We start from the raw sequence: 21546 nt of genomic DNA, 5'->3' as shown, positions 1-21546 counted from the left end.
AAAGGATCAATGGAGAAAAAAACTTTTGTACTTTAAATGCCATGAACAAAAGTTCAATAGGTGTCTCTCTCCTTTTGAATAAATTCCTTCCTGCCTCTTCATATTCAGAGCATCTTGTTTGCATATACATTAAAACCAAGGACAAAAATAATCTGTCATGGGACTGATTCTATTTTGTTCTTTTGTGACGTTACTGAACAAAGGTATCTCTAGTAAAAAAGAAACAGGTTTTAAACCTTTGACCTAAAACATACAAAAGCTTTCATTCAAACTTTTAATGGAACAAGTTAAAATGATCCCTCATGGGTCTGAAAAGAGATGACAAGAACACCAAACTTGGTTGGTGGCCAAAAAATGCAGAAGTAAAATGTCTGAGGAAAGAAAGCTTGTGAGGTGTGGCTCTTTCTCAAGCTCCCCTGAGTGTTCCTGTTGTTTATTACTGGAAGTAGAAACTCACATTGCTTCTCTGAGTCATTCTGTAGACAATTTCAAGATGTACTCTATGTACCCACTAGGATGTGTTCTAGGGTGTGCTGTCCACAAGCAGAACTCAGTAGTGAGTCCCCATTAGTACCTCCCAGGGGTAGACAGAGCAGATTTACGAGTAATGGTAGGAACCGTTCCTCCCTCCCCCCCCACCCCCCCACCCCCCGCCACCACCAAAGACTGAGCAGTGAGTCTGTGTATAGGAGCACAGTGGATGGAAGTCCAGCATCTCTCCTCAAGAACTGCAGCTCTTGATTCTAATGTACTAGGTTGACAATATCTTCCTACCTCTCCTGCCCCTTCACTCCCAGGTTTAGGGGCTGAACTCTCCTGGCAGTTGAATACCTTTCACCCCAAACACATAGCATGCCTCATGTATGTTGCTCCAGCTTGAAGCATTGGAGCTTTGCCACTTCAAAAAAAGAGGAGGCAAAAAATTTTTAAAAGAGCCCCTACCTTTTTTGTTTGCTTTATTTCTCCACAGAGATAACCAGAATGTAAAGAGTCAGAACATAAAATGCAGACATGTCCATCGTTAAGGACTAATGCATTCAAGCTGTGGCATTACTTGGCGGCGGGGGGAGGGGGGAGGGGGGAGTGGGGGGAGGGGGCAGGGGGCAGTTCCTACCATTACACACAACCAAATATGTCAGAGAGAGCAGGGATTTACTCTCTGGAAAAGATGTATCGGCAAAGAGCTCATAACAGCACTATGTCTAAGGAGATATATTACAGTGAATTTTGATAGGAAAGTTTATATCGTCCTTATAAATTTTATTCAGTACAGCTCCAATCATTCTGTAGCTGGAGCAGGAGTGAGGTGAGAGATATACAGAGGAGTACATTAGAGGCAATGACTGGCTGTTCAAGGACCATATTCAAATATCAGAACATGTTACATGGGTTACATATTTTAGGGAAAAATCTTGAATTGTAGATTCTTTCAATTATATTGAACTAGAGGCCTGTTGCACGAAAAGATTCGTGCAATACACCTTACCTCCCCCTGGCTGCCAGCACCGGTTTTCCTCTGGCACCCGGGACCCAGGCCTTCGCTCCAGCAGGAGCCGCCTTTAGTCTTTGCTGCTCTGGCCAGAGCTGCCTTCAAGCCCGCGCTGCTCTGGCCTGAGCTCCCTTCAGTCTTCAATCCACTGCTTTGTGCCTACGTATGCAAATTAACCGCCATCTTTGTTGGTGGTTAATTTGCATATATCACTGATTAGCCAATGGAAGGGGTAGCAAAGGTACAGCCAATTACCCTGTTTGTCTATTATTAGATTAGATGGTATAAATTTCTCTGCTGGATTTCCTCCAAAAATCTTGCTAAAGAGTTCTAATTTTAATTTTTCTGTTTTGTCTCTCTTGCCCCCATAGCTCCACCTCTAAGATAAGGAGCTGAGAAAAAAGAGAAGAGTTTACCCAAGTGCTACTACTGTGCCTCAAGGAAAGGGTGCTAGCCATCATCAACTTGAGGATGTACCAGAAAGTACTGATCTGAGGTCATACTTTCCTCAGCTGCTCAACTTCATGAAAGGGAAGAACAGCCAGAACAGTAGCTGGACTTGATATGAGGTTCAGTCATACCGAGCCCAAAACTATATATCAGAGAAAAAGACAAAAGACAGCTCTGTTTCTTATTATTACTATTACTATAATTATTAATGCTTTCTGGATTCTTAATAATTTCTCATATTAGAATGTAGGTGTGGGCAGCTAGCATTCTTTTTAGTTTTGAACATCTGGAGATTTTAAATACTACTTTGTATTTGTTATTTTATACAAATGGAAAGCCATAAAGCTGAAATAAAGTCCAGAACAAGCAATACCCAGTAAAAGAAAAAGAAGTAAATTCCATTTCTTTCATGCATAATTTGTTATATAAAGTATATCAAAAAGTATAGATTAGAAAGAAGTATTATATCAATGGTAATTTCCTAATTTTGGTAATTGTGCTGCTATATAAAATAATGTTATTTTAAGGTATTATTCACTTAACTACCTATGGTTGGAGGGATATTGTGTCTGAGAGAGGGAACAGAGCAGAAGGCAGGGGGAGAATGACAAAATAAATATGATGAAATTTAACATTAAGGGGATCTGGGGAAGAATATATGGGAATTCTTTGTTTTTGCAATTTTTCTATAAATATAAAATTATTTCAAAATCAAATGTAAACAAATATGAATTAAAAGTTAGCTATACACACACACACACATATATATGTGTGTATATATATATAAATATATATATATATATATATATACATATATATATATATATATATATGCATGCATATACATACATGTGTAAAATCAATGGGCAACTCCTATACTTGTAAGTAAAGAACTCAATAAATATGTTGGTCATATGACATGCAAAATGAGAAACCTGCACATGACAATTTGCATTGTGTAGTATTCATTCACCTCTTACATGACATTTGCACATGTTGCTCTGCTGAGTTCAGCACACAGCGGGATAACTGAGGAGGTCCCTGTTTGGGCCACAGCCCATTCCCACCAACCACAGCCAACCACAAAAAAATGGAGCAAACAGCCTGCAGATAATAAAGACGATATTTAGGCATTAATGATAAAATAACAGAAAATGGTAAGTGAGGAGGGTATGTGTGCAGGACAAGTGTGGCCACATGGACAGGGAATGGAAGATAGACTTCATCTCCTCCAGGCACCTCCCGCAGAAGACCAGAGCAGTGCACAGGCACAGAGGGCACATTTTCCTCCACAGAACTTCTCGGGCCTCCCAAGACTGAGTGGTTATGTACTTCATGGGAAACAATATGTCCCACTAAAGCAGTGGTTTTCAACCTTCCTAATACCGCGACCCTTTAATACAGTTCCTCATGTTGTGGTGACCCCCAACCATAAAATTATTTTTGTTGCTACTTCATAACTGTAATTTTGCTATTGTTATGAATCATAATGTAAGTATCTGATATGCAGGATTGTTACAAATTGAACATAATTAAAACATAGTGATTAATCACAAAAACAATATGTAATTATATATGTGTTTTCCCATAGTCTTAGGCGACCCCTGTGAAATGGTCATTCGACCCCTAAAGGGGTCGCGACCCACAGGTTGAGAACCGCTGCACTAAAGGAAGGGGTTTTTCTTCAGTGGTTGGCAAACTCATTAGTCAATAGAGCCAAATATCAACAGTACAATGATGGAAATTTCTTTTGAGAGCCAAAGTTTTTAAACTTAAACTCTATAGGTAGGTACATTATTATTAACTTAACTAGAGGCCCGGTGCACAAAAATTTGTGCACATGGGGGGGAGAGGGGGTCTCTCAGCCCGGCCTGTGCCCTCTCGCAGTCTGGGACCCTTCGGGAGATAACGACCTGCTGGCTTAGGCCTGCTCCTGGGTGGCAGAGGGCAGGCCCAATCCCTAAGTGCAGCCCCTGCTCGGGCTCAGAGCAGGGCCGATTGGGGAGTTGGGGTGCCAGCCCCTGTCATGCACAGAGCAGGGCGGATTGGGAGGTTGCGATGCCACCCCTAGTCATGCTCAGGGTAGGGCAGATTGGGGGGTTGGGGCACCACCCCCTGTCACACTCAAGGCAGGGTCGATAGGGAGGTTGCGGTGCCACCCCCTGTCACGCACAGAGCAGGGCCGATCAGGGGGGTTGGGGCTCCGTACCCTGTCACACACAGAGCAGGGCCGATCAGGGGGTTGAGGAGCTCCCCCCTGTCACGCACAGAGCAGGGCTGATAGGGGAGTTGGGGCACCACCCCCTGTTACACACAGAGCAGGGCGGATCAAGGGGTTGGGGTGCCGCCACTGTCACACTCAGGGCAGGGCTGATGGGGGGGGGGCGGTTGGAGCGCCACACCCTGTCACACACAGAGCCGCAGGGTGATCAGGGGGTTGGGGAGCTCCCCCCTGTCACGCACAGAGCAGGGCTGATCAGGGGTTTGAGGAGCTCCCCACTGTCACAAACAGAGCAGGGCGGATAGGGAGGTTGTGGCCCCGCCCCCTATCACACACAGAGCCGCAGGGCGATCAGGGGGTTTGGTCACTGCCCCCTGTCACGCTGATCCCGGTGCTGGGAGGCATATTACCCTTTTACTATATAGGATAGAAGCCTGGTGCACGGGTGGGGACCGGCTGGTTTGCCCTGAAGGGTGTCCTGGATCAGGGTGGGGGTCCCGCTTGGGTGCCTGGCCAGCCTGGGTGAGGGGATGATGGCTGTTTGCATCTGGTCACACCCCTTTTCGGGGCGGGGGGCCCACTGGGGTGCCTGGCCAGCCTGGGTGAGGGGCTGAGGGCTGTTTTTAGGCTGGCAGGTGACTGAAGCTCCCAACCTGTCCTTTTTTCCTTTGTTTTAAATTCTGGGCCAGCTTTAGCTCTGAGGCTCGGCTCCAGCTATGAGACCTCCGCTGCTGAAAGCAGGTTTCTGGCCTTTGTTTACCTTCTGTATTTGAAACAACGTTGCGGTCCTGCTGGCTGAAGCCCGGGGTTTTGTTTAGCTTCTATATTTGTTACAATGTTGCTTAGAGTGTAGCTGAGAGGCCGGCAAGGCATGCGGGGAAGCTTGGCTCCCTCCGTCACTGAAGCAAGCAAGCCTCCCTGTTTGCATCAGCTGCCTGGCTGCTGGCCGCCATCTTGGCTGGCAGTTAATTTGCATATCGCCCTGATTAGCCAATGGGAAGGGTAGCGGTCGTATGCTAATTACCATGTTTCTCTTTTATTAGATAGGATTAGGGTACTCCTAAGGCTTAGGAAGAGCCACACTCAAGGGGCCAAAGAGCTGCATGTGGCTCGTGAGCCACAGTTTGCCGACTACGTATCTAGCTGATACTTAGAAAGGTGCTCCCTAAGAGAAAGACCACAGAATTTTTATGTTCAATTAAAGCTGTCCCAGGCAGCTTTAGCTATGAGGGCATGTGGCAAGACATGAAGGCAAGAGGATGCAGAGTTGGGGATTACACCTGAACAGGACAGGATTTTTCACTTCACCACTGGCCAGGCTGGGCTTCCTCTGCCTGTGGGAATTTCCCAGTTCATTTGGTGTCACATTCCAGAGTGTTCCTTTGAGTCTCCCTGCGCTTACCCAGTTTGGTTCTTGGTTAACGTATAGCCGCTGCCGGGCTTTCCTCTGTCATCTTCTTGCAGTGGCTGTCTGCGTGAGGGAACACAGCCTTCTGCTGGACCTTCTAAGTGACTTTCGATGACTTGGCCTGAAGTGTCAAAAGTTTGGAACAGGTCCAGTAAAAAGCCATTGCTGCTCTAACAACTTTATATTTGGCTAAAACTCAATGCCTATTCAACACTTTACTACTACCCCATCTCCCCAAAAGCAATATCAGAATGGGATCATAAGTTTATTTTAAGCAATGACCAGAATGCATCAAATGTTAGAGGTCTCTTCCAGAACCCAGTGGCAGACACTAACTGCTGCCTTTTGCAAGCACTTCCCAGGCAAGGCCCACTCTGGTGCACAGCTGTGTTACATATCACAGAAGCTGACAGCAGCTTCTTCTGTTGTTATTGGCAGAAACAGAGACTTCTGTGTGGACATCAGGAAAACTGGGTCACTAAGCTTATGAAGCACCCACTATCACCTAGGTTGAAAAAGCTCAAAAAAACAAATTCTATTTTTTCCCCATTCTTGCCCACTGATCTCCCCATAACTTGCAAATCAGTTTTCTCAAAGGCAGTTAGATTTGAGAGAAGAGAAAATATTAGTCAGGAGTCACAGAGCTAAAGGTAACAAGTATAAAGAGGTGTAGGGTGGTCACTGTTCAGACTAGAAGAGAAGAGATATCTCATTGGATTGAAAATATGAAAGAACAAATTTTCATCTTTTCCAATATAAAGAGGTTTTGAGTTTTCAGAGTTTATGGTACTGTTCTTGAGAACCCAAGAGCATAATTTCAAGAACAGGAAACATGATGGCTTCTCATTCAAGTTAAATAACAAAATGAAAGCAACAATTACTCAAATTCACTTGGCAAATTGGCAAAATAAATTAATTGAAACACTACTTTTGAGCATAAGGATATAATTAGAAAAATCTTTGGTAGATAAAAATAGCTTTGAGGCATGAACTAAATCAATTAGACAATGTGATTATTAAGACGTTATGTGTCAATTCAAACTTGCGGTCCTGAAATGTGAAAGGAAGAGTAAGGTTTTACCAGCAAATATTCTCTTAAAATGGTCCTGCATAAATAATATGAATAACAGTAGCAAACATCTTTTGAGCTTCTGTTATGTGAAGACTAGAGGCCTGGTGCATGAAATTTGTGCACGGGGTGGGGATTCCCTCAGCCCAGCCTGCACCGTCTCCAATACGGGACCCCTCGTGGGATGTCCTGGGATCAGGCCTAAACCAGCAGTTAGACATCCCTCTCACAATCCGGGACCACTGGCTCCTAACTGCTCACCTGCCTGCCTGCCTGATTGCCCCTAACTCCCACCCCTGCCAGCCTGATCACCCCCAATCACCTCTGCCTGTTGGCCTGATTGTCCCCAACTGCCCCCTGCTGGCCTGGTTGCCCCCAACTGCCCCCCACCCCCCGTCGGCCTGGTTGCCCCCAACTTCCCCTCCTGCTGGCCTGGTTGCCCCACACAACCTGTTGTTCAGTTGTTTGGTTTCCCCTCACTAACCCCCCTGCTGGCCTGGTCGCTCCACGCAGCCAGCTGTTCAGTCATTTGGTTGTCCTTCACTAAAACCCCTGCTAGCCTTGTCACCCCAGGCAGCCTGCTGGTCCTTACTGTTACTGTGACGGCATCCTGGACAATTTGCATATTACTCTATTATTAGTATAGATGCTGTGTTACACTATGTATTATTCTCATCACGTGTACTATTTCATTCTCTTAAAAAGTAATAAATAAAATCACCATTGGTAACACTTAAACAGCATAAACCATCACTGACCATAACCTGGAATTTATGATGGAAGGAATACAGGGCACTGACATCCAACAAAAGATATTCTGAGAAGCCTCCTCCTCTTAGCCTCATCTTCTACTTACAAATACCCCAGCTTGTCAGTATAATCTGGTTCTATACAACTCTGAACACGTCAAAGCTGATCATAATAAGAATTTAATAGCTGGCAGCAGCTATTCATTCAGGAGTGGACACATGGCAAAGTTGGCCCAACTAGACTGAGAGAATTTTAGTCCATTACTGGGGAGAAGCTCTCCTTCTCCTATTTGACATGAACAAGATGCTTAGTGCCCCATGTGCCAAATGCAGCCATCTTATGACCAAAGGGAGAGCTGGCATCAGGATGAAGCCAACATGAAGACAGACAACATCTTTGAGCCCCTGGATTGGCCAAGTCTGCACCTCACTGTAGCTCTGGCCTTCCTGTAATAAGATATCTTAAATGTCTTCTTTGTTTGTTTAAGCCAGTTGGAGCCAGATTTTTGTAACCTAACACTAGAACATCTTAATTTATATTTAAAAAATGAATATTTGTTAAAATAAATTCTAGCAAAGTATAAAAAATTTAAATTTCTATATAAATTAGGACAGTATTTTTCAAAGTATATGCACTGACCACTTGTACCTGAATCACCTGGGATATCCTATATAATAAAGAGGTAATATGAAAATTAACACTCACGTCCTCACAAGATGGCTGCCTACGACCAGACAAGCAGGGGTGTTAGTGAGAGATGAACAAATGACTGAACAAGCAGGCTGTGTGGGGTGACCAGGCCATTAGGGGGGTTAGTGAGGGACAAACAAACAACTGAACAAGCAGGCTGAATGAGGCAACCAGGTCGACAGGGGGGTTAGTGAGGGATGACCAAACGACTGAACAAGGAGGCTGCATGGGGTGATAAGGCTGGCAAGGGGGTTAGTGAGGGACGACTAAACGACTGAACAGCAGGCTGCGTGGGGCAACCAGGCTGGCGGGGGGAGGGGGGTAGTTAGGGGCGACCAGGCCGGCAGCAGGGGCAGTAAGAGGCAACCAGACCAGCAGGGAGGGGGGCAGTTAGGAGTGACTGGGCTGGCAGGGAGGGGGCATTTGGGGGCAACCTGACCGGCAGATGAGGGCAGTAAGGGGCGATCAGAACAGAAGGGGGGCAGTTAGGGATTACCAGACAGGCAGGCAGGTGAGCAATTAGAAGCCAGTGGTCCAGGATTGTGAGAGGGATGTCTGACTGCCGGTTTAGGCCCAACCCCCGGGATCAAGCCTAAACCAGCAGTCAGACATCCCCTGAGGGGTCCCGGATTGGAGAGGTGCAGGCTGGGCTGAGGGGACACCCCCCCCCCTCCCCGTGCACAAATTTTGTGCACCAGTCCTCTAGTTTGTTTATATCACAAATGAGAAAATCGTAACTTCTGGGGTACAGAAAATAAAAATCCAGAGTCTCAACAAGTCTACCTTTGATTCTAATGTTAAAGGTTGAGAGCTACTGTAAAGGCAAGCTATATATTTTCAGTTGGGAATTTAGAAATTCATGATGTAGCCTGTTTGGACTCTTGTTTCTCTGTTGTAAAGATGTGTGTACTCAAACCTGCTCCTTGGTTCTTCACACCTAAGTGTGACCCAAAGTAAGCAGAGTAGCAATCTTTAATTTGTAAAAGCGAATATTTCTGAAAAATTGTGTCAAAGCTTTACACTGAATAAAATATTAAAATTCTTGAGAAATATTCAATAGCCTTATAAAATTGTTTTCAAGGTAGGTAAAAAATATTCTCCTAAAATCACCCTTCTAAAGAAAGGAGGCATTTAAAAAATTAGGTTCTATTAGACTCCTATCATATTACATTACAACCACAAATGTGAACTCTTTATGAAGACCCTTCCTTGCCTAACTACTATTTATATTTCTGGATTCAGTTTAAGTGTTCTTTCCCTAGGAGGCCCCACCTACTCTCTCTAAACTAAAGTATTACTTTTACCATGGCTGATACATGGATTAAAACTGGTTGAAACAAGGATGCAGTCCCTAAAGTAGATCTGCAGTGTCACTCAGCCTCCTTCTTGGCTCTTCTTCCTGACCTCTGCAACCTATCCCTCGAGCCATCCTGAAAAATGCCCACACTCACTGTTCACCTTCCTAAGCCCTCTACAGCTTTAAGGACTCGGCTAAAAATAATATACTTCCTTAAGAAGCTCCCAGGTGAGGCCAGGCCCCCTTGAATGGTGACATAACCAAATAAAATACCAGTCAGGCTGCTTTTAGCTACAAATAAGAGAAAGCATGCCTAAAACTTTACCCAATAAGGTAATGAATTACTGTGTTGTCAACTATGTTGGAAATTCCTAGGGAAGGCCTGCTTCAGGGATGACTACCCATCGGCTGAATTCTCTGCCCACCAGGCTGCTCTTCCTACCACTCTAGCTGGTCAGAGATTACAACCAGAGGGAGGAAGAACATAGCTTCTGGAGCCTCTCCTTAGGCATGTGATCCCTTCTTCCTCAGAAGTCTCTGGAAACATTTTCTCTAGTCGCACTGACCCAAATGGGCTTAAGGCTTTCCATCGCAGGCTAGTGTTAAGAGGTGGGATAACTAAAATTAATTTACAGTGCTTACCACCTTATATTACAACACTACACAACAATTGTAGTATTTAGTAGCATACTCTAGGACAGTGGTTCTCAACCTTCCTAATGCCGCGACCCTTTAATACAGTTCCTCATGTTGTGGTGACCCTCAACCCAACCATAAAATTATTTTTGTTGCTACTTCGTAACTGTAATTTTGCTACTGTTATGAATCGTAATGTAAATATCTGATATGCAGGATGTATTTTCATTGTTACAAATTGAACATAATTAAAGCATAGTGATTAATCACAAAAACAATATGTAATTATATATGTGTTTTCCGATGGTCTTAGGCGACCCTTGTGAAAGGGTCATTTGACCCCCAAAGGGGTCGCGACCCACAGATTGAGAACCGCTGCTCTAGGATAATTGGATGGGACTGCTCAGTGCAGAGTCTTGGACTGACCTAAGCCCTGACCTGGGGGCTGAAGGAATCAATAAAGGAGCACATCTGGAATGAAGACATTTCTGGCATGTCAGGGGTATGCTTTGGTTGAAATCAGGGGGCTTCAAACTACAGTCCAACCACCTGTTTTTGTAAATAAAGTTTTATTGGGACATAGTCATACCAACTCATACGTGAAGTGCCTTTCACGTTACAATTGCAGAGCTGAGTAGTTAAAATAGAGAATATATGGTTCATAAAACTGAAAATATTTACTTACCTGTCTCTTACAGAAATGTCTGCCAGCCTCTGGTTTGGAGTCACCAACTATAGTGGAATAATATTGGCAAAGCAACCGCAGTGCCTACTGCTTCGTCTGACACTTTTCCTTTCTAACATACTTCCCATGTATACCATCTTCTGGAATATCTGCCGCTCCTGCTAGGTTTTAAGTTCCCTGGGGGCCGTGAATAGTGTCTTTTTAAATTACTTGCTGGTGCTGGGTCATAAGCATCTAGCACAGGGTCTGGCACACTGGCAGTACCCCATAAATATCTGTTGGCTGAGTGAGAGAATGAATGTGCTCCTTAAATAATCTTTCATGTGGGAACAGAAGCAATGATTTCTTTCAGGATGTGCTATAGAAAGAGAGTAACAACATTTCAATAAGGCATGCCAAGAAAGTGACCCATATTCCACAATAAGAGGGACATGAACCTTATCATTAACATTTCCCAACCTCTGGGAGGAAGATGTGGCTACATACTCTCTCCTTTGAGAGGAGGCAGAAATAAGCTAAGATTCTCAGAAGTTGCAGAGGTAGGGTGTATGCTACTAAAAGTGAGGCCCAGAGCTCTCCTTACTGAGAATGTTCACCCTCACATGCATGCTGTGCCTCCTAACCCCAAATTTGCTGCCAACCCCATAATCTGTGACTTCACTCACTCACTGAAGTTCAGCCTTCATTAGTGTTCAGGGAACAGTAACAACTTCTTAAAGACAATAAACATAGGCAATCCAGTGAGACAGGCATAGTGATATCTCTATGCCAGTTTCTCTTTACATTTTCTTTCTAAAATAAAGATAACAGAGTCTGCAAAAATAATAGTAATCTGAAGAAAGCAAACTCAATACACTCAAAATACTTGTTCAGGGGATCTAGAAACAAATTTTATGTGTAAACTAGAGGCCCGGTGCACGAATTTGTGCACCAGTGGGGTCCCTTGGCTTGGCCTGCGGGATCAGGCTGAAACCGACTCTCTGACATCTCCCGAGGGGTCCCGGATTATGAGAGAGTGCAGGCCCACTGGTACATGATCAGGGCCGGGGGAGGTTGGCCAGCCCAGGAGGGAAAGCAGGAGCACTCCAGGGTGTGTCTGGCCCGTCTCTCTCAGTCCCGGTTGGCCAGACCCCAACAGCAAGCTAACCTACCGGTTGGAGCGTCTGCCCCCTGATAGTCAGTGTACCTCATAGCAAATAGTTGAGCGGCTTTAGCATATCATTAGCATATTATGCTTTGATTGGTTGAACGGATGACTGGACACTTAGCATATTAGGCTTTTATTATATAGGATGATGCCAGTTTTGTTTTCTGTTTTTTTTCTTAGCATGCGGTCTAAGAGAAATTTATAAATAAAAAGGCAAAAATTAAAATGACATTACAGTTTTTAAATTACTAAAATGGCTTCAGTGAGTTTAATAACATAAGATACTATTACCACTAGTAAAGAGGCAAGAGGTTTTTTTTGTAAGTTTAAGTTTGACATTTTTAACCCACAATGCTGAGAAGATGTAGAACATTGAGGTGCAGTAATGAAGATAAACAACAAGATCTCCATTTCATTATAACCTGATGATTAGTATAGCAACACACAATAACAAGAGAGGTCAGCTAGAGCAGTATTCTAATCAAGTTGAGGCCTGTATGAAACAGCCAAGAGAGCTTCAAACACCAGAGAAAGGAAAATGCCAAACACTATTTTAAAATATCTCCCCTGGACACAGTTTAATTTTCACAAACAAACAAAAACCAAAACAAAATGCTGATAGTCAAGTTTATGCCAGCATTTTCCTCTTCAGTTAATTTATGGCAAGCACAAATGAACCCAGACTTAGGAAAGCCTCATCATCAAGGAGGAAGAATGGGAAGTTTGTATTCGGGCAAAGTAGGTGATGTTTAGAGCATCATATTCTCTACCAAAAGAGCAGGTGCTATTTTGAATGAAACAGGGTGTTTGTCTTTCATTGAGTCAAATAAAATTGTTTCATTACAAATTCACAGACCTTTGATATGGTATCACATCTGTCCATTTTCCCCCCATTATCTCATAGAAACAAATTTTTCATAGAAGTTCTAACATAAACATATTTTAAACAATTTGGGATATGGTGATACTGCCATTAAATCAATTCCCTCAAAATTTTTATTCTAAAAGTAAAATATTTAATGTGAAAAGTCGATGTTTAAGTTAGTAACTCACTGTGCACTGAAGGTCAAAAACAATCTGTCTGTCCACATACCAGGGGAAAATATTTGTTATCATATAGCAATGCATCTTACGGGTTCATAGTCTTTGTCCTAATAACACCAATTCTAGAAGAACATCCTAAGAAAATAATTCAATTAGGAAAAGACATATTAACTAAACTACTCATTATACTACATCTTTAAATAAGAGAAACTAGAGTAAGAAAGAAATAAGGAAGTGATGAAATTAATGGAGGTTTACAAACCAACTGAAGTATTATCCTATCATTACAACTTATAATGGTGAAACCATGTAGTATGAAAAAAAAATTATAGGTTGAGCACAAGTCAGTTTGGCTCAGTGGATAGAGCATCAACCTGCAGACTGAAGGGTCCAGGTTCAATTCTGGTCAAGGGCGCATGCCCGGGTTGCAGGTTTGATCCCCAGTAGGGGGCATGCAGGAAGCAGCCAATCAATGATTCTCTCTCATCATTGATGTTTCTCTCTCTCTCTCCCTCTCCCTTCCTCTCTGAAATCAATAAAAATATATTAAAAAATTTATAGATTGCTAAGCAGAATACACTATATCTACATGTGAAAAATATCTGAAATGTTCTAATTAGTACACAGGAAAATTCATAAGCCCCTTCATCAATGTGTGAATTCCCGCCTCTCCAGTTTCTGTATGGTCTCCTGATGAACTCTTCTCATTCCTCCCCTGTGCCTTTGCTATACCATAGTCCTTGCCAGCAAGGTATTTCTGTCTACTGCCAGAAAATCCACACATGTCACTTTCTTCAAAACCCAGTTTGATTCTTATCCCTGTCATAAAGTTTCTGTTGCTCTGGAGTGGAAATTGCTATAGATTGCGTAGCCCTTACTGTCATTTCCGTGATGGTTTGGTTTGCTTTATTTCTCAGATAGAATGGGAATTCCATAGACAATTATTTTTAACATTTACAATAAGTAATAAATATATGATTTTTGAATGAATTAATCAATAAATATAAACACGTCAGAGCAAGGATTATTTATTTTTCTTTGTATCTACAATATTTCCCCTAATTCAGACAAATAGTTGATTATCAATGACTGTTCACTAAAACAGAAGGATCAATGCATGTATGGGTATGGTTACACATGATTCTGGCTGCAATACCGGGATGTATTTTTCTTCCCCATCCCTTTTCCACCTTGTGCTCCTATAAAAGATCAAATAGGTTTTTCTCTAAAGGGAGTGCCTTCTATGAAAAGAACTTACCCAGGTCAAACTGGCCAGAAATGTAGCCACAAGTCTGCCGAACTTCCTCACTGTCCCAGCCCAAGGGGTAGAGGGCGCAGCCAGCACCGATCAACAAGCCTGCAAAAAGATAAATGAAAGGAGCCTTAGCAGTGTCCTTCTGCATCCCTAGATAAAGGTAGTGTGTGTGTGTGTGTGTGTGTGTGTGTGTGTGTGTGTGTGTGTGGCGGGGGGAATCAATATTAGCAATATAACAAAGGGGCATGGTGTCTGCTTTTAAGAAATTAGCAGTCACAGCTCTCTCAAGCAATCTAAAGTTAGATTCCAAGAACAATTTCAAGTCTGCTTATAAAGAAAAAAGAAAAGAACACACACACACCTTGACAAATGGCTTAGTTTGGTTCCAACTTTGCCTTTCAAAGCATCAAAAGTCTTGCTTTAGGAAATACAATCTTGTTTAGGAAGTAAAATCCAGAAATCCTTTTAACTACTCTTATAAAAAGCCAACCAATTCCACCATCAATCCATGTAAAGTAATTCAATAGCAAGCAAAAGTGCCTAATAGGTTATGGTTCCTCATTCATTAGGTTGTTTTTCTAATTTAAGAATCAAAATAGAATGTTTCAGCATCATCAAATTTTACCATAGGCAGAGAGAACATAAAGATGACCATAAATCGCTTCAGCACATTGATTGTGCACTACCTGTTATAATGCTCTGTTGAGACGCTGAAAATCGAGGAGCATCCACTTGTCTCAGAAATACCTAAGAAGACAGACACTTATTGTAATCTAAGTCCTATTTGCAGCTAAGAACAAAAGGTTTGATGATTGAACTGAATAAAGTGATGGATTTATTTTAATATGGATTAAGTTATCATGGCAGCACACTGACCTGATAGCTTTCCACTGGCTTGACGAGTCTTTAGTTTTGCATTAAAGCCTCATATGGTTTAACAAGAAGCTGAATGAGATTTAAGCACCCACCATTGGAATCTGAGGGCTAATATAAAAGTAACATCTTATCATGTCAATCAGTAAGTATTATCTTCACCTGTAAGTCCCACAAGTGTGCTGGGCCAGTAGGACCAACGCATACACATTCTGATTGGTGAGAATATCTTCCTGGTCGAGGGACTGTGGGTTATCAGGGGCTAAATGAGGGAGCCCCCCTAAATAAGAAAATGCATTAACATGGTAATGTAGAGGCAGAATGACAGGGACCCAACTGTACCTCGAAGAGACCTCCACTGTTTCTGGATTGAGTCTCTTCCTTTGGTCTTCCTTCCCCCTCTGGCTTTTCTCCCCACTGCCCCTTGTGGGTGACTTGAGTAGTTATAATTCATACAAATAGTTTATTTTCTCATAGGCATTTAAGGAGAAGCTGCTTTCCACCCCCACACCTGACCTCTATGCTGAGCAGTATGGAGAGACCTTCCCCATGAACTGACACACATTCCCCACCCTGGTGCCCCTACCTCCAATCTGCCCCTTGGTTAACAGCAAAGCGAATATCCAATGCAAAGGGGCTGTGATGTGAGGGAATGTCTGAAAATTGAAACTGCAAATCACTAATCCCAGGATGTCCTATGTATAAATATAAATTGTATTGAGGCTTAAAAGTGATTTAGAAGGCAGTGATAGGGGGCTTTGCAGACTAAGCAAATGTTCCAGTTGACTGGTTTCCTTAGGCTTTCCTCTCATGATAGCATTTATGGCATTCTTTTTTTTTTTTTTAGCATTCCATTGCATTTATCTATCTATTTATTTATCTTTATTGTTGAAAGTATTACAGATGCTCCCTTTGTTTTGTTTTTTTCCCATATTGACCCCCTCCACCCCACACCCACTGCTCCCTTCCACACTGTTGTTTGTGTTCATGGGTTATGCATATATGCATATAAGTTCCCCGGTTAATCTCTCACCCCTCCAATTCCCCCACCCCCACCTTTCCTCTGAAATTCATCAGTCTGTTTCATGGTTCTATATCTCTGAGTCTATTTTGTTCATCTGTTTATTTTGTTCATTAAATTACACATGAGTGAGATCATGTGATACTTATCTTTCTCTGACTGGCCTATATATATGGTATTTTTATAACACTTCCAAATTAGTGTTATCCAGCTTCAATTAAAGAGATCATTAACGAGGATATAAATGTTTGTGTAAACTGAATTCCATGAATAAATAATATGACATCATTTCATGATGTACTGACATCTTAAATTAATAAGTAACACTAGTTTTTGAGTTCTTGTGAGCAACATTTTTAATGCAGAAAGACAGTTAAACCAGAAGATGTTCAAGTGTAAGAAAAATGAAAAATAGTAATATTTAAACCATCATTTTCTTTTTATCTGATTTGCTAATGTTCTTTTTCAGTATGGCAGAAAATACTAGTATGTATCATGTATTCATGAAAGCACATGCGTTGGTCTAATATGACTTAGGCACTTTGGGAGACTAAATCAAAAGGAGTTTAAAATCCTATATAATAAAGAGCTAATATGAAAATGGTCATCATGCCCTCACGCCATCACGCCATAATGGCTCAGACACTCAACACTGGGGAGAGAGGAATGGGCACCAGCTAGACAATAATGAGCTCACAAGAGAGGAATGGAGACCAGCCAGACACAAATGAGCTCACAAGAGAGGAATGGGGACCAGCTAGGCTGTGGCCCAGGAGAGGGACAAGCCGCCCGCCCTGTGGTCCCAGGCACCAGCAGCTGCACCTGCACCTATGGCCTGGGAGAAGGACAAACCGCCTGCCCCACTGTCCCAGGTGCCAGCGGCTGTGCCTGTGCCTGCAGCCCAGGAGAGGGACAAGCCGCCTGCCCCGCGATCCTGGACCGCCTGCCCATGGTCCCCTGCAGCTGCGGAGGGCCCGGGCTAAGCTGGCCCAGGTCCCGGGTGCCTGCCACCAGCCGGAGGAGGGAATCCTGGGTCTCGGGTACAGGGTGAGGCAGAGGCGGTTAGGGGCAATCAGGCCAGCAGGGGAGCAGTTAGGGGTTATCAGGCCAGTAGGGGAGCAGTTATGGGCAATCAGGCAGGCAGGCAGAGGGGTTAGGAGTGGTCAGGCAGGCAGGCAGGTGAGAGGTTAGGAGCCAGAGGTTCTGGATTGGGAGAGGCAGTCGGACATCCCCCAAGGGGTCCCAGATTGAAGAGGGTGCAGGCTGGGCTAAGGGACCCCCCTCTCCCCCGTCTATGAATTTCGTGCACCAGGCCTCTAGGGCCTACAATATGGAGCAAGTAGGCCTATGGTTATATAAGTGGTAGTACACTTGGCAGTCAGGGTTCTTTTGTAGAATATTGGACTTTCTGTGTGACACTGTGAAATATAGGTTCAACCATATAAATTAGGAACCATTTTATACATAGGACATTTGTGTTATATGTATGAATGTTTTAAAAATACTCTTAAATATGCTCACATTAAAAAGAAGTGTTCAGTGGAGGGCAACCACCTTTCCTTGATTTTTATATTAATATTTATGTAGTTTTTGTTTTGTCATCTGCTAATATTTGCTAAGAGCAAAGATTCTGCAGATTTCAAAGGTTTTTGGTAACATTTCTGGGAGAAAAGTGTATGTTGCAAACTGATCAGGCTAATTAACTGTCACAGTTATCAATATGAACCAGAATTTCTGTTATGAGGAGAGTTTTTGAACTCTCCTCATAACAGAAATTCTGGTTCATATTCTGTCAATGAGAAGCCCTAAAGTGGGATTTAGAAGGTGAAAGAGATAAACCATATTCCCATTGGCAGCCGCAGCTAGGAGCATGCCTTTCTGCAGACAGTAAATGTGATTTTGCAAATGGCTACCTGGAATACCCTTCGCATCACCCACTAAGGACATGTCATCAACTGCAACTTCTTTCAGTCCTTACACTTCCTGAATTCCTGCATTTGTCTCTGAACTTCACTTCCCTTGACCTTCTAATAGGTCTTTGAAACTTTGTGTCCCTGGGCTACATTCCTTCCTACTTGAAATATCTAGAGTGGTTCCTTTTACTGGCCAAACCCTGGCTGGTACATGCACAACTTGTTCAAAGGCAGAGGGGCTGATGCATATCTTTCTATCATATTCTATTACTTGAACATCATCCATTTTCTCAATTAAACAATGTTAGGTTTGATCAAGCAATTGAATTGATACCACTCCCCTGAAAACTGGCTTTTTAGGTCATTTCACTATGGACATTCTCTTTGCTGAGACCACATTATCTCTCCTCCGGATATGCATGAAGTCTCTGCCCAGAAAAAAGCCCGCCAATAGTCCTTTAAAAACTCCTGTCACTGGGTGCTGGAGCTGTTACAGAAGACCAAAGGAATACAAAGCACACGTCCTAGAGAAAGGGAGGGACCCGTTTATTAACACTAGTGGACCCCGGGAATAATTTCCAAATCAGAGTGAGTAACACGCAGAGGGCTTCACTTTTTATAACCTTCTGGGGTCTTTGTCTTGCAGATATGGTTCTGCCCCCTTTTGTGGGCTTACAGGAAGGCCCCCAGGTGTTGGGGGTCCCCAGGCCATATCCGATGATCTGTCCTGGGGCCAGCGATAACGACCTTCCCTCCCCCCGCAGGGCAGTGCATTGTTCACAGTTTCTATGGCCTGACACGCCTTGCAAGACCAGACCCCTTAATTGTCCGGTTATAATACTGTACACTGAAATAGGGCTCAGAAAAGATTCTGGAATCTAAAGTCATTGCCCAAATGATATCTAAATGACAGAATGAGTTTAAAAGGACTAATTTGCTCCTGGGAAGTGAACGGCTCTATTAGAATCTTCTGACTCACATGTTTTTATATCATTTACACAGATTTTCTTTATTAGATTTGTAAACCTTGTGGATACCACATGGACTTAATTATGTGGCATTTTAACCAAACTCCTATGTCACTGCCATAAAAGACATCATGAAAAAAAGTCACATTGTAGGACATTTTGGAGATATGTGCCTATAGGAGTGGAAGTGAGAAAAGAGGCTGTGAAGCTAGAAAACAAACTGAGGAAGATGACAACAGAGATGGGGTGTTGGAAAAGGTGTGAGATCATTTGCAGCTATGGCTCATTTGCAATTCAGGAAAGACTTTGCAATCTGAAAGACTTTGTAAATTTTTAAAAAAGGATTTTTAAAAATTGATTTTTAGAGAGAAAAGAAAAGAGAGGGAGAGAGATACACATTGATGTGAGAGTGAAACATCGATCTGCTGTCTTCTGCACAACTCCACCAGCAACCTTTCTGTGCATAGGACGATGCCCAACCAACTGAGCCACATCGACTAGGACAAAACTTTGTAACTTTTAATGGGTCATAAATAAATCACAAATTAGTGTAAATTAGTTCTATCTTTAGTTTTCTCTCAGTACCTATTTGGAGATAATTTTGTGGGAGGTTTTAGGAATTTAGGGAGATGCTGCCTCCTATAAAAGAAAAAACAATAATCCAACAAATAACTCAATAATTCTTAAATTTAAAATAAGTGAATATTGCATTGACTAATAGACCATTTAAACCTGAGTACCCAAGGGTTTTGGCCTCACCCTGTACAAGACAAAGTATTTGAAGAACTAGGTCAGTGAAATGATCTCTAAGGAGAAGCCAGTGTTAGTGGAGAAGAGAAAGCACAGATAAACGCGCAGAGATCAGCATTTGGGAGCTGTGTAGTGATGCTATGTTGTAAAAGAGGTCTGCCTTTCGCTCCACATGGGCTCCTGTGCCTAAATCTTAGTCCAGTATGCCTTGGCAGCCCATAAACCACCCATAGTTGAAGCTGTATTTGTTTTTGCACAATGCTGGAAATAGCTGTCATGATATTAATTATTTCTTAGAATTTGAGTATTAAGTCTTAAGCTCCTAAAGAACTTAGCGGTCCAAGTAAGAAAAGGATGCTGGGAATTTTCCCTTCCTTACAGCACTTTCTATTCAGCGTCAGTACTTAACACATAGCCATCAGCATATTAACATGACAATTGGGTTCTTGCAAAAAAAGCAACACAAATCTCTAGTCACCAAATGCCAGTTACTCTGCAAAAGTAGTAAGAATAGAGTCCTCATGTTAAAGTCATGAAGCCTTTTCTTTTTTTTTTCCAGGCTACTCTTCAAAGTTTTTATGTGATCTCACTTTTCTCCATGACTATTGCTCCATTCTTTTTCCACAGTTGGGTTTTTTGTTTTTTTATAGTGTGACTTTTTCCACCTATTGCCCTTTCAATGATCAAACCAGCTTTTCCCATGAATGCACCTTTTATGTTTTTTGGATACTTTTATCCTTTCTCTAGTTCCTTTATCTTCTTTTCAGTGACAAGCAATGAGGGAAATTGTTTTCTTTACTTTTCTCATGAAAGCTACTCAGTCTTGTAGACTATTATCTGGACTTCTCTTTGGAAGACTTTGGCACTTTTCCATTTTCAAGTCTCCATATGCTAATTTATGTACATGATATTTGTCCCTTTCCAGAACTAGATAATGGTCCCTTTACAAAATGTAACAACAAAATAAATCCATTGGTGGGGAGTGAACAAGAGAGCAAGGGCCAGTGTTTAGCTCTTCAGACCTTGAAAGCGTAATAAGGGGGAATCTACTTAAGTATTCTACAAGAAGGAGGCTTGGTTAGGCTCTCTCTCATAAACCACATTTCCTTTCAAAGTGCTTTCTGGAAATGGAGGCACAGAGGATGGAAGAGGCTTATCCAGATCAATCCCAGGGCCTCTTCCCTGCAGGGCAAGTGCTCTCCCTGGGAGGGCTTGCTGAGTCCTCCAACCTAAGGGCTCTTAAGGGTGGAGATTTTAGGGGAGGTCTCAATAGAATATTCATCAGCTTTCTAGGTGCTTCCTTTCAGGGTCATGGTCTCCACTGATTAGATGGAGCCAGGGCAAAGGGTCCTGAAGTCAGCCATAGTGTTGCTTGTCTGGTGTTGCTGCTTTTCTGGGCCTGGAGCTGAAACATTACTGAGGCCTAGATGTTATCCCTGGGGATTCTGGCTTAAGGGAGTAGTTGTGCAAAGGCCAGCATGGAAGTTGCATGAGGCTACTCTTCAGCCCTTTGTTCCTCTTCTAAGAGGGTCTATAACATGACTAGTGACATACCAGGGGAGGAAAGGTCAGGGGAGGATCCTAACTACATGACCAGCAATGTGTAAGGTCAGGGGGTTTAAGCCCTGGTGACCTTCTATACCTGGCCCATCGTCCTTGCTCTGCTCATGTCTCTAAATGCCTACCACAAATTGAGAGATGTGCCAATACTGAGCCTGTACACATCTGGCTAGGGCCAAGCCATGATAGTCCTATTAAATGACTCCTGGTTGTTAGGTTGGAGAGAGCCCAGGATCAGATACATGCAGATGTGTGACGAGATAATGGACCCTCCCTGGAATTTCTAACAGATCAGTGTGCCAGACACAGATACTGGCTCC

The 21546-nt window shown here is 42.8% G+C and overlaps 1 protein-coding gene across 2 annotated transcripts in view; it reads right to left on the bottom strand.

Moving 5' to 3' along the window:
- The window catches only part of LHFPL6 (LHFPL tetraspan subfamily member 6), a 243909-nt gene that overhangs the window by 14236 nt on the left and 208127 nt on the right, over nt 1-21546 (bottom strand). The window contains exons 3-4 of one of the 2 annotated variants that reach the window (XM_081083003.1): nt 14828-14888; nt 14145-14243 (exon numbers count right to left, since the gene is read on the bottom strand). In XM_081083003.1, the coding sequence (XP_080939129.1) occupies nt 14192-14243; nt 14828-14888 (113 nt within the window). In that variant the 3' untranslated portion in view covers nt 14145-14191. The remainder of the gene's footprint in view (nt 1-14144; nt 14244-14827; nt 14889-21546) is intronic. The other variant, XM_081083002.1, reaches the window with a different exon arrangement.

This window comes from Myotis nattereri (genome assembly GCF_964212035.1).
Source record: "Myotis nattereri genome assembly, chromosome: 2".
Lineage (NCBI taxonomy): Eukaryota > Metazoa > Chordata > Mammalia > Chiroptera > Vespertilionidae > Myotis > Myotis nattereri.
This window is presented reverse-complemented; position numbering and strand designations above follow the sequence as displayed.